We start from the raw sequence: 12,796 nt of genomic DNA on the forward strand, positions 1-12,796 counted from the left end.
TGGGGGTGCATCTTTTAATGTGGATATACCTTATCGGCGTGCCACTGCAGGTGTCGCGGTGGTGGTGCTGCGTTGTGTTCCTGTGGCGGTGCTGCGCTGTGTCCCCAATGGCAGTGCTGCGCTGTGTCCCCAATGGCAGTGCTGCGCTGTGTCCCCGCTACTGCGGGGGGCTCTGCCGACATTTTGTGAAAGGACAGAGCCCTCTGCAAGTTCTTCCATGGTTTCCTGTGTGGCGGTGGACTCCGGGAAAATGGCCGCCGGGCCATCTCCTGCGATCTTGGTGCCGAGATCTCGATTTTCACATGCGCCGCCTCCCGGCAGCCATTTTCCCAGAGTCCACCGCCGCACAGGAAACCATGGAAGAACTTGCGGGGGGTTCTGGCCTTTAACAAAATGTCGGCAGAGCCCCCCCACAGCATCAGGGACACAGTGCAGCACCGGAGACACAGTGCAGCACTGCACCACCACCGTGGACAGTGGACATAGCGCAGCACTGCCACCGGGGACACAGCGCAGCACTGCCAACGGGATACCCGCAGCGGTGTGCCACACTTTGGAACCCCCCTCATCCTAGCCTGCGACCTGCGGCAACGTTCCACTCCTGCCTCCTCCATCAGCGACCCTGGGCCCCCACTTCACCGCAGCCACCTTCCCCGGTAAGCATAAAACGCATGGATTATAAAAAGTGCAGCGCTCCAGAGTCCTGGTCGTTGCAGTACTGACGCTCCGCCACTAAGGGGAGTTATGGTACGTCTGATGGCACTTAAGGAGTTCACCTGACCAGGTATCACAGTCACACATTACACTTCACACTCTGGCCACCAGGGGGAGCAAAGGGTTCTATGTATTAGGCCACTCCTCACAATCTGGTAAAACTGGGGGCTGGATAGGAAGTTAGACAGAAAGCTGACTGGGTTTTGCCCAGGCAACACCTAGTGAGAGAAGAGGTTGCTTGGGAAGATTCAGGGGGGTCCCTGACAGGGGTGGGATCCTGACAGAGGCCTAGCGAAAAGGACAGATCGTTACGGAACCGCGCCTGCACTTCATTGCGGCGGTATCTTAAGAAAGGATAAGAAGCGAGGTTTATTGTGGAGAAGTGAGAAATTAGATCACAGCACAAAGGCGAAAGAACCAGTAGGAGTCGTGCCCCGAGATCGGCAACATCCTACTGAGGCGCGTAGCCGGTGGCCAGAATGCTGAGGAAGTATTGGGCTCCACGCATTACTTCAAACCAACGGCAGGGCAGTTAATTATAGGTTGGCTGCCTCACCTAAATCACCTAATGAAGACAACGGAGGCAATTGTGGGAGAGGGGCATATCTAGGGTCCCTATAATATAACTCCAGGCCTACCCCGTCATACGGGTGCGTCCTATCCATATCATCTGGGGGACGGAGAGAAAGAACAGAAACATACACGACAGTTGTGAGGACTATCCTGTGGTGCTCAGCAGGGAAGTGCTACAACACCCAGGCGCTACTAGGTAGGCACTGATTTCCACCTGCAAAGGGAACTCTGGATGTGCCTTCGGACCGGCCGGTCTCAGACAGCCCTGTTAGCAGTGCTCTGGATTGCGGATGCCGAAGCCTTCAGTAAAGAGGTAAAGAGACTGCAACCCTGTGTCCTCGTTATTTACTGCGACTTACACCACCACCTACACCTTTTATTGGGCGCCCCTTAGCAGGACCACGGACCGGGTCAGGCCACCGTGACATCCTCAGAACCGAGAGACCCGGTACCGAGTACCTCGCCGTCCTGCGTCTGGGGGCCGCTCCAGAAGCACCACCATTTTATTACAAAAAAAGTTTTTCCCTATTTTTCTCATGAAAATTTGGGGTGCGTCTTATAATCCGAAGCGTCTTATAATCCGAAAAATACAGTATATAATATAAAGCCACATCAGGAAGGTGATAGGGCAGACAAATGAGTAAATGAAAACACGTGTTACACTAAAAAAACTGAAGCAAGGATAACAGAAACTTAACACCCAGAGAAAAGGTGTATCAACTGTTGCTCGGCAGACAGAAAAGTTGACCACAAAGCACTGGCTCAAAGGTTCAAACCCAGATGCATGACACCTGTGTGTAGTCTCTAGGACGTCTACTTGCTGCCTGGACTTCCAGTTGTTCAGTTACCTGTCTGCCAGCAGCTTTTAGTACATCTGCAACATGTCTGCAGTCTTCAGGATACCTACTGGCTGACTGTGGCTTCCAGTTCTTTAGTTACCTGTTTGCAGCTTTCAGGACCTCACCTCTGCAACATGTCTGTGGTCTGCGGTCTCCAGAATGTCTTCTGGCTGCCTGTGGCTTCCAGTCCCTCAGTAAGCTGTCGGCAGTCTCCCGGACATCTCCTATCTGCCTGCAACTTACAGAGCCTCTAGTACCTGTCTGCATTTTCCAGGATGTCTCCTGTCTGCCTGTGGCTTCCAGGCACACACGTACCACACTACATCATACACATGCACATACCACCTACACAACACAGATGCACATCTCATTCAGACCACACACACAAACACACCACTCACTATGCACACCACACCACTCATAAACCACACATACATACCACACCAAACACACCACACATATACATGCTACATATATGTGATGACACAGCATTTATTCTTAATTATGCCAGACATATTATTCAGCAGGTCAAGAGACGTAAGCCATTATTCATATGAACCTGAACATTGGTTCTTGTTGTATATCGACTTGTGATATTGTTGAATGCTTGTTGATTACCCATTGTATCAGCCCCACAATTTATTCTAAATATTATTAAATAACCTTGGAGGACAAAGACTCCACTGAACAATAAATGTTTGTTATTATGTTGATTACCCACTGTATCAGTCCATGCAGCTTGTTGTTCTGCAAACATTACAAGACAAAATATGCAGGTTAATTGAACACTTGAACAATAAGGGATGACCTCCTCCCACCTTCCCCCAATCCTGTGGAAAAATGCCTAAATAAGAGCTGTAAACTACAAAAGGGGGATCTGCCTGTTTCCAGTCACGCTCTACAGGACACCACACACATACACATCTCATTCATACCACACACACACACACTACATATATATATACACACGTAGTTGTAGCGCCCCCACCGCCGCAGGGCCGAGGGGTACCCGATACCGGGCCTCTGAGTCTCTGCTCTGGGGTTGTCACGGTGGCTAGGCCCGGTCCGTGACCCTGCTGAGGGGCGTACAGTAATAGATGTGGGTAGATGATGGTGGTGGTGATGCTGTAGTGGTGCGGTGCAGTAAATAACAAGGACACCAGGTTGCAGTCTCTTTACCTCTTTACTGAAGATCTCTGGGTCCTCAGTCCGGAATCCAGATAACCAGGCTGCGCAAGTCTGGCCGGTCCAATGGCACCTCCAGAGTTCTCTTAACAGGTGGAAATCTGCGCCTTCCTACTAGCGCTATGTGTTGTGGTCCTTCCCTGCTGTGCTTACGGAAAGTCCCCACAACTGTTGTGTCCGTTTCTTAAGTTCCCTCACAACTCGATTAGATGATGTTCTGCTAATCCTCCGTCCCTCCCTGATGTTACGGTTGGAACAGCACCCGTATGACGGGTAGGCTCGGAGCTCTTCCGGGACCCTAGAGTCGCCCCTCTCCACAAGTTGCCCCCCAAGACTGCATAGGTGATTTAGGTGAGACAGCCCGCCTTAGACTGACTGTCCTGCCGTTGGTTTAGAGTATTGCTTGAAGCTGAATATTGTAATACTCCCTCGGCGTTCCGGCCGCCGGTTGTGCGCCTCAGTAGGATGTTGCCTCGGTCTTACAGCAAGACTCCTACTGGTATTCTCCTTGTTGCTTTGATCTCGTTTCTCACTCAGCACAATCTATCTCGCTTCCAGTCCCTCCTTGGGTACCGCCGCTATACTGAGCAGGCACGGTCCCGTTACGTTCGCTCAAGTTGCCAAGCCTCTGTCAGGATCCCACCCCTGACAGGGACCCTACCGAATCTTCTCCTACAACACCCTCTGCCACAAGGTGTTGCCTGGTTCCAACCCAGTCAGCTTTCTGTCTAACTTCCTGCCTGACCCCCAGTTTACCCACAATGGTGGGGAGTGGCCTAATGAATAGAACCCTTAGCTCCCCCTGGTGGCCCGGCTGTGAAATGTATTGGTGTCTGTGATACCTGGTCAGATGAACTCCTTCAGTGCCATCAGACGTACCATAGCTCCCCTTAGTGGCGGAGCCACAGTACTGCAACGACCAGGACTCTGGGGCGCTGCACTCCCCCCCGGTTAAATCCAGTACTCCCGGACTGGGAAGAAAACAACAATACAGGTTAGCAAAAAGACATACAATTTTGTTGAGTGCAATAACAATAAGCATACTTGAACAGAGCTTCCCTTTATGGGAGGTGAGGACACTTGAACGTTACAAACATGGTTAAATATCATAGCAACATGCTATAAGTAACTTTTCTTACCCAACCGGGTATTCTACTTAGTACAAAGGTTCAAACAATAGTTTAACATTGCCTATAAGGACGTACACTCTGAATCCACTAAAGACCTTCTTATAATCACATTATAAGGCAATTTTAACTTTTCATTCTCCTTCTTTAAATCTGCAGGACCGCCTGTCCTAACGGCACCAGACCTTCTGCCTCTCCTTTCTGTTACAGGACCGCCCCGTTCAGCCCGGGCCTACTGCCTTTTCAACTACTATATACAGTATAGAACATAACATTACTTTCAGCTTTGGATCCATGAGCCATCTCGATAGGGCTCCTAAGAGGACTCACTAACTAACCCCGTACGGGTTCACTGTCTGTCCCCAGGTTTCTATCATCATTATTAAACATTTCTCACAATTAACTTGTTAAATACACATAACTTCTTCATATAAACATCATCATCATTTTCTTCTGTCAAGACATTATTACTTTCTGTCTTAAAGCAATATCACCCTTTAAGTGCAACAGGTGAACGTCCTCTTTAAAAGGTGACCAAGTCTCCATGAGGTAGCGTATCTTCTCAAGCTACCAGTCCGTACTCAGCAAAGGCTCCGGTGCGGTAACTTCACAAAGAGTCCTTCCTTAAGTAAAACCAGTAGAGAACACCTTTAATAAGGTGCAAACTATTTACAAAAAGTTTGTATCATGCACTGTTCATGATTGCGGCAGTTCTGGAAACTTGTGCAAAACTTGGAAAAAGCAAACAAAACAATAGGGATCCCGGGTCAACAAGGGGGTCCCTTTAAGAGTTAACCCTGGGCGGGTTTAGCAAAATCAGGAATCAAACAAACAGTTAAGGAACTATTTACATTCTCATGGTATCGAGGTTTATTCTCCTAGTAAACCACAAGACATCAGTCGGAAGTGGACACCTTCCGACTGTGCAGGCTTCGATCCTTGATCAACGGCTGATGCCACACCAGTGTCGCTGGTGAATTTCCCGGGTGCAGTCAGACCACCTGATGCCTGAACCTGAAGGCGGACTCTAGCCGCCAGCTCAGTCGCTGCAATGAGACGTACAGTGGCAATATTGGTAAGATCAGTCACGTCTGGTTCCATCATGGTTGAAGTAACAGGTGACACCCTCCCAAGTTCACAGCGGCGAACGTTCCGGGCATACCACCCGTATGCATTCCGATGACGGGTGTAAGTCACCTGATCCCCTTTTTGCAATGGATCACCATCTCGGCTGCAGCAGGGAGTCTTCACGTTGCAACTAGTAACGAAGACGTCAGTTGGTAGCCCCGGTTCCTGTATGGAGCCCCATCCCCTCTTCGGGTGGAAGGCCAATACAGTTCCCCGCTTTACCACGTCCTTATTACCACATGCACGAGGTGATTGTTGTACTCTCGGTGGGTCAGTCAGCTCTGCCTCTTTCTGCCTTTTCCAATGTAGGATCAAGCATTGTTTGTATTGTTCCCAGGTAAGCACAGCAAGGGTGAACCCTTCCTCCCGAGCTCCATCCGGCCCAATCCTGGGGGTGTCCCACTGGAGAATCACCCCGTCTGGGCCCACGTCTATGGGTTCTCCCATCCTGGTCGGCAGCGGTGGTACCAGCTTCCCCATTGCGTCGGGGGGTAACACCACTAGTTCTGCCGAGAGGAGACGGCTTTTACTGGGGTGAGGGCCGGTCGCGGGAGCGGGATCGTGCAGGGGAGCAGGGGCGTCTTCCATACCTGCGCCCGATGTGATTCCACCGATGTCGATCCGGTCCATTGACGAGGACACTGGAATCGGCTGCAGCCCGGACCGCGGCTCTTCCTCTGTGGCTTCCGGATGCGACTCCGCTCCCCACGGCTCCTCCTCGGCTGGCTCCGATGTCGGGATAGGTGGGTTCAGCTCTCCTGTTGCCGGCTCCGAGGAGTTCAGATTCTCCAGCTGCGGTGGTTGAGGGTAAGTCGGGATTGCTCCTTCCTCTTTCAGGCACTTGCTGTTCATCATCGCTGTCTGATAGTCGGTGGCAATGCATGCACCTGGCTCTGCCATTTCTCTGGGGTCGAGCTTCTCCGTCACCCGCTTCCCGCCGTTGCAAATCAAGGGGTGGTCCCCTGCTCTGAGGCAGTTCTTCGCTTTGCAGCAAGAGGCGCAGGGGGCGGTCGCCGCTTCTGGCGCCACTTTGGTAGTCTCCTCCCATGGCACGCCCTCCTTCTTCTTTGATGTAGCAATGGCGGCGGTTTTTGGCGGGAACTTCTGGCGGCAAACGGCAATACACAATCCTCTCAATAAAGCACAGTCCAAGCACAACTAATCACAGTTCCAAGGCACACATGACCCGATTCTTCAGGCTTAAGTAGATCCTGTTCGTGACGCCAAGTTGTAGCGCCCCCACCGCCGCAGGGCCGAGGGGTACCCGATACCGGGCCTCTGAGTCTCTGCTCTGGGGTTGTCACGGTGGCTAGGCCCGGTCCGTGACCCTGCTGAGGGGCGTACAGTAATAGATGTGGGTAGATGATGGTGGTGGTGATGCTGTAGTGGTGCGGTGCAGTAAATTACAAGGACACCAGGTTGCAGTCTCTTTACCTCTTTACTGAAGATCTCTGGGTCCTCAGTCCGGAATCCAGATAACCAGGCTGCGCAAGTCTGGCCGGTCCAATGGCACCTCCAGAGTTCTCTTAACAGGTGGAAATCTGCGCCTTCCTACTAGCGCTATGTGTTGTGGTCCTTCCCTGCTGTGCTTACGGAAAGTCCCCACAACTGTTGTGTCCGTTTCTTAAGTTCCCTCACAACTTGATTAGATGATGTTCTGCTAATCCTCCGTCCCTCCCTGATGTTACGGTTGGAACGGCACCCGTATGACGGGTAGGCTCGGAGCTCTTCCGGGACCCTAGAGTCGCCCCTCTCCACAAGTTGCCCCCCAAGACTGCATAGGTGATTTAGGTGAGACAGCCCGCCTTAGACTGACTGTCCTGCCGTTGGTTTAGAGTATTGCTTGAAGCTGAATATTGTAATACTCCCTCGGCGTTCCGGCCGCCGGTTGTGCGCCTCAGTAGGATGTTGCCTCGGTCTTACAGCACGACTCCTACTGGTATTCTCCTTGTTGCTTTGATCTCGTTTCTCACTCAGCACAATCTATCTTGCTTCCAGTCCCTCCTTGGGTACCGCCGCTATACTGAGCAGGCACGGTCCCGTTACGTTCGCTCAAGTTGCCAAGCCTCTGTCAGGATCCCACCCCTGACAGGGACCCTACCGAATCTTCTCCTACAACACCCTCTGCCACAAGGTGTTGCCTGGTTCCAACCCAGTCAGCTTTCTGTCTAACTTCCTGCCTGACCCCCAGTTTACCCACAATGGTGGGGAGTGGCCTAATGAATAGAACCCTTAGCTCCCCCTGGTGGCCCGGCTGTGAAATGTATTGGTGTCTGTGATACCTGGTCAGATGAACTCCTTCAGTGCCATCAGACGTACCATAGCTCCCCTTAGTGGCGGAGCCACAGTACTGCAACGACCAGGACTCTGGGGCGCTGCACTTACACAAGCATACCACACATAAACCACACACGCACATCATACACACATATTTACACATGCTATATATACATATACACACCACACACACATAAACACATAATAAAAACCTGAAAAACTTAGATTCCAATGCAATAGATTTGAATACTGACCTTAATGCTGCAGTTTTTCAGGGATGCTGATGACATCTGTTTATTAATATATTATTTCATGATTTGATAGAAATAGCTCTTTTGCCCTGGCTGGATTATTAGATTCCTAGAAATGGTTTCCTTCTGCAGGCCTTTCATTGATGGCACTTCTTATAAAGACAAACATAGAGTATATATTCCTCTCTTTCAAGAATGAGTGGGTTGTCTGTTTCATTTGCTTATAGACTTTAATGCATAAATGTTTGCCAAAAGGCCATCTCTAGGGCTGTAATGTTTTATTCTATAATCCTACGAGGGAGGACTATGGGGAAGGAAATGAATGACACAACTTCATGCAGAAATCTGAAGTGTCACGCAAGCACGACCACAGAAGACTTTTTTTATAAGGCTATGTTCACATCTGCTCCATGTGGAAACTCAACGGACCTCAGTAATGTCCATCAGGCACCGGTGCGTGAGTGACTCTAGTGAGGTCGTCATGTGCACATAAAGATCACTTTGACACCTTGCTTCCTTTGTTCATAAATTTTCTTTTTTATCCCCCCCCCCCATAGAACAATGCAGTGTAGAGTAGTTTAGTGGCCATGCATTATCATTGGAGAACTACTATTGCTATGACTTAGGGAAAAAAAAAAATCATAGTGACAACAGTCTTAGGCCTTATTTACACAACAATGCAGGTAGTGCAGAAAATCCATAGTGAAAACCTGAGACTGGAGCTTGGGTTCAGCTCTTTATGTGGCAGATTATGTGCACACGTATTAGCACTGCCGTCATTCAGTAGAGCTAATTTGATGCTTTTTCTTTGTGAAATCAGTGGTGATAATTTACATGGATTTTAATCATTCACAACGTGTTCATTAGTCTAGAGTCGCACAACCATATTTTTTCTAATCTGAGAGAATCGGTCTATTCACGCTCTGATCAGCGTTTGATCTTGGAAGAGGAGAAGATGGAAAAAAACTCTCCATCTTCTCCATTCTATCAGTCCATGAAAATTTGACTGCACTCAGATGTTTTATGAGTACAGTCCGATTTTTTTTTTTCCCACTGAGTCATTAACTCACATGGCCGAGTATGATCTGATTTTCAGATGCAATGTTTTTTCCGTGACAGACTCAATCCAAGGAAAAAATACGAAATATGCATGGCCCCCATAGAAGAGTGTGGGCCAAGAGTGTTTGTCGGACCGAAAATACATCTGCACAAGTTAATATTAAAAGTAGTTTAGTTTTACAGAGCATGTACATGGTGTTCACATTTCAGAAAATGATGATTTATAGCTTAAAATAGCCTTATAGGGAAAAAAAATTCCTAGCAACACCCTGTATAAACAGCCTGCGGTGCACATCTGCTGCTAGGAAGCCACAGATTCCCACATTACATAAAACATCTGGAAAGAATATTTAAGTAATTCATCTTCTCCAGGGCTCCCTCATTGATTTTCTTCTGTCTGTCTCTCCTCCCTTCATTACTCCCACATACCCAGTCAGTGATTCAGGGGTAAGCTAGATGACATCAGTCCTGTGTTGTATAAAGAGGCAGAGCGTGGGACCAAGAGACACAGAAGTAGAGAAGAATTGTAGAAGTTTGTATTTTACTATAAAGAGGAAAAAAAGATACAAACAAACAAAAGCCACAAAGGATATAAGAAAGCGCAGTGATACATTAGCTCTAAAGAGAACAAGGTAAGATCAAAACTCTGTTAAGAGTTAGTAAACTTTTTAGAATTGTATTTGTTACTTACTTGACCACCTAATTATTTGGAACCATTCTCGTTACTGTTGGATTATTAATACAAGTATGACTGTACTGATCACATTGAAACAACCAAAAGAACCTTGAGAGGAATCTCTCTGAAACATACTGTTCGGGATAGCAGACAGAAAATAACTGGATTGTTACAATCTTCATTGTGTTGTAATCAATAGGAACTTCTTTGGAAAGTAAAAGTTACCGATAACAAAACAGAATCGTGTTCTGTTTGTATTGTTGTAAAATAAATAAATAATATTATGAAAAAATATATATTTGCTCGTGGATAAAACATTTATTACTTTTATTTTGTTTATTATAATGTATTTTAAAAAAATAAAAAATAAATAAAAATATATATATATGTATGTATAAGTTTTGGGAACCAGTCATATTGAAAATGTAATCTGATGTGGTGGCAGCATGTTATAGAGCAGGAGAGGCTGAACAGATTGATATGAGTGTGTGGGAAAAGCTTTGGTCTTAATTATATTCCTGTTGAAATCTCTGTCCAGTCTGGGCTAGGTCGTTAAGGCGGTGGTCCTAATTGGGGAACCCCTATCTCTGCATACAGGGAAAATAGCATATCATTGCACTGGCGGACACAGACAGGGTGCTTTGCAGTTCAATACCTCATCATAATGCACAATTTCACCTGCTTTGCAGGTGGTAATGGGGCCCGCTTACCTGTCGGGCCCCTATATGGCTACACAGGTTGCATCAATGGTAGATCCTCCCGTGTATCATTGATTAGGACCGCTGCTAACATAAAGCAAGTTACCCTGTTTGAATAATTGCAGTTTAGCCTATTCTTAAGTATTTAGTGGGCGTCCATCCTCGACTTTATTTTGGTGTTCTATGAATTTTAATAGTTATGTTCTTAGCATAGTTTCCAATGGGGGCGTAACTAGAATAGGTGTAAGGGTTGCAATCTCACCAGTGCCTTTGAACTTATGGGGGCCCAAAAGGTCCCTTTGGCTCATATAAAAAGACTATTAATTACTATTGGTCAATCTTCAAGGTCAAGATGATCATTGAGGGCCCTGTTGACAATTTTTCTTTGGGGCCCATAAGCACCAAGTTATGCCACTGGTCTCCAACATTTATAATAGTTTGTATTTGTATCAGAACTGGCCATTTGTAGGCACCACAAATTTGCTGGGATTGTTACCGAACAATCAGGGTAGTACCGGGACATTCAAAATAGTTGGCACTGAGAAAATAAAAAAGATATATTGCAGCCTCTTAGTATAGGATTATTCAGCCTTGCAACAATGCTACATGTAGTTCATTCATAAACTGGATATTTTATATTATCATGTATAATCGGCTTTTATTTAGCATTTTATACAAATGATGCAACTAACATTTTTATTTTCTTCTTTTTTATCAGTCTTTGCATTTGCTTCAACTTCAGAATTGTGCGGCCATCATGTCTCTACACGTACCTCCATTTTTCGTTCTGGTTCAACTTTGTGTAACCATTACTTGTTTGCCCCTTGAACAAAACACATCAACCCCAGTGGTCAGTAATGACACTCGGCCATGGCATAGTGATTTAGACTTTCTTCCTCAAACGTCTTCACCACTTAGGATGAACAATGAAGCTTCTGTCCCTCAAGCCCTGGGCATAACACGGAGTCAGAAAACAACGCAGGAACGCATTCTGTACATAACTGAATATGTGGACTATGAAGATGATGATAACTATGAAGATGAAGATGATGATAACGAGGTGTTCACTGAGCCCCCACATTATTCCAATGGAGCGTGTCCATACGATCGCTGCAAACACCTCCAGATACCTTGTGAGGAGATACAGAAGAGGTCGGGAGGGAAATGCCTTTGTCCTGGGATTAGTCCAAGCTCAGTTCTTCCTGACTCCCCCCGTTTGAAGCAGGTTATTCCTGGACAGGCTGTAATTGAGGTGCGCTGGTGTGCTCCTCTTTCAACGGTCCAGTCATACAGAGTGGTGTACGGTACACCTGAAGGACCACTGGAGATGGGACCCTTGCTCAATCAGTCGCATCGCTTCTTCTCAATTACAAATCTCCTCCCAGGAACTGCTTACAGGGTGTGTGTGGTGGCCATAAATGATGCAGGAGAAAGCCAGGTAGACCCTGCAGATAGAGAAGATGAAGACCTGGACCAAGGAGATACTGTAGGACCATGTGGCACATTTCATACCTCTGCTTCACATGGGGTTTATACGGCTATAGGAGTTGGCTTAGCAATACTTGCCGGAGTATTGGGGTCTTCTGTCCTTTTTTATTGGTTTTGGAGAAAAAAGAAAGTCAGAAGTATTAAGAGGGCAAGAGGGGATGATACTGGGGTAACAAATATGTCTTTTAAGGCAGAGAGCATTGAAAACCTGTGAGATTTTTGTAAATCTTATATAGAATGATATGGATTACATTTGTGCTCTATGCTATGTATATTTTATGTACATATTTATTTATTATATTTATATAAAATAAATATTTTTTTTATTGAAATCTGTTACATGTTTGACCCTGTAAAGAGTCGATGGACCACTGTTTTTTTTTTTGTTTTTTTGTTTGTTTTGGTTTTTTTTTTTGGGGGGGGGGGGAATAATTACAGAATCACAATTACACAAAGTTTGCAGGACCGGAATGGGATTTCTGGCAGAATCCCACTGGGTCAGACAGTGTTTATGTCACCGGCTTTGGCAAAGAGTAACTACACTGATAATGTTAAGTCTGTACAGTATCTGAGATTAGATAAGGGATCTGTGCTTATAAGGCCATGTGCACACGTTCAGTATTTTTCGCGTTTTTTCGCTATAAAAACGCGGAAAAAAACGCTTACATATGCCTCCCATTATTTTCAGTGTATTCCGCATTTTTTGTGCAAATGTAGCCTTTTTTTCCGCGAAAAAATCGCATCGCGGAAAAAAAAGCAACATGTTAATTAAAATGCGGAA

The 12,796-nt window shown here is 46.7% G+C and overlaps 1 protein-coding gene across 1 annotated transcript; it reads left to right on the plus strand.

Moving 5' to 3' along the window:
• The first annotated feature begins 9,579 nt into the window (after window positions 1-9,579).
• Window positions 9,580-12,347, plus strand: LOC143806735 (LRRN4 C-terminal-like protein). Its single transcript, XM_077287570.1, has 2 exons — window positions 9,580-9,785; window positions 11,246-12,347. The coding sequence occupies exon 2, from the start codon at window positions 11,285-11,287 to the stop codon at window positions 12,227-12,229; it is 945 nt and encodes a 314-aa protein (XP_077143685.1). The 5' UTR covers window positions 9,580-9,785; window positions 11,246-11,284; the 3' UTR covers window positions 12,230-12,347.
• The last annotated feature ends 449 nt before the right edge of the window (window positions 12,348-12,796 follow it).

This window comes from Ranitomeya variabilis, chromosome 2, assembly GCF_051348905.1.
Source record: "Ranitomeya variabilis isolate aRanVar5 chromosome 2, aRanVar5.hap1, whole genome shotgun sequence".
Taxonomy (NCBI): Eukaryota; Metazoa; Chordata; class Amphibia; order Anura; family Dendrobatidae; genus Ranitomeya; species Ranitomeya variabilis.

Coding starts and splice junctions, on each gene's coding strand:
- LOC143806735 (XM_077287570.1), top strand. CDS start 11,285: ATGTCTCTACACGTACCTCCATTTTTCGTTCTGGTTCAACTTTGTGTA.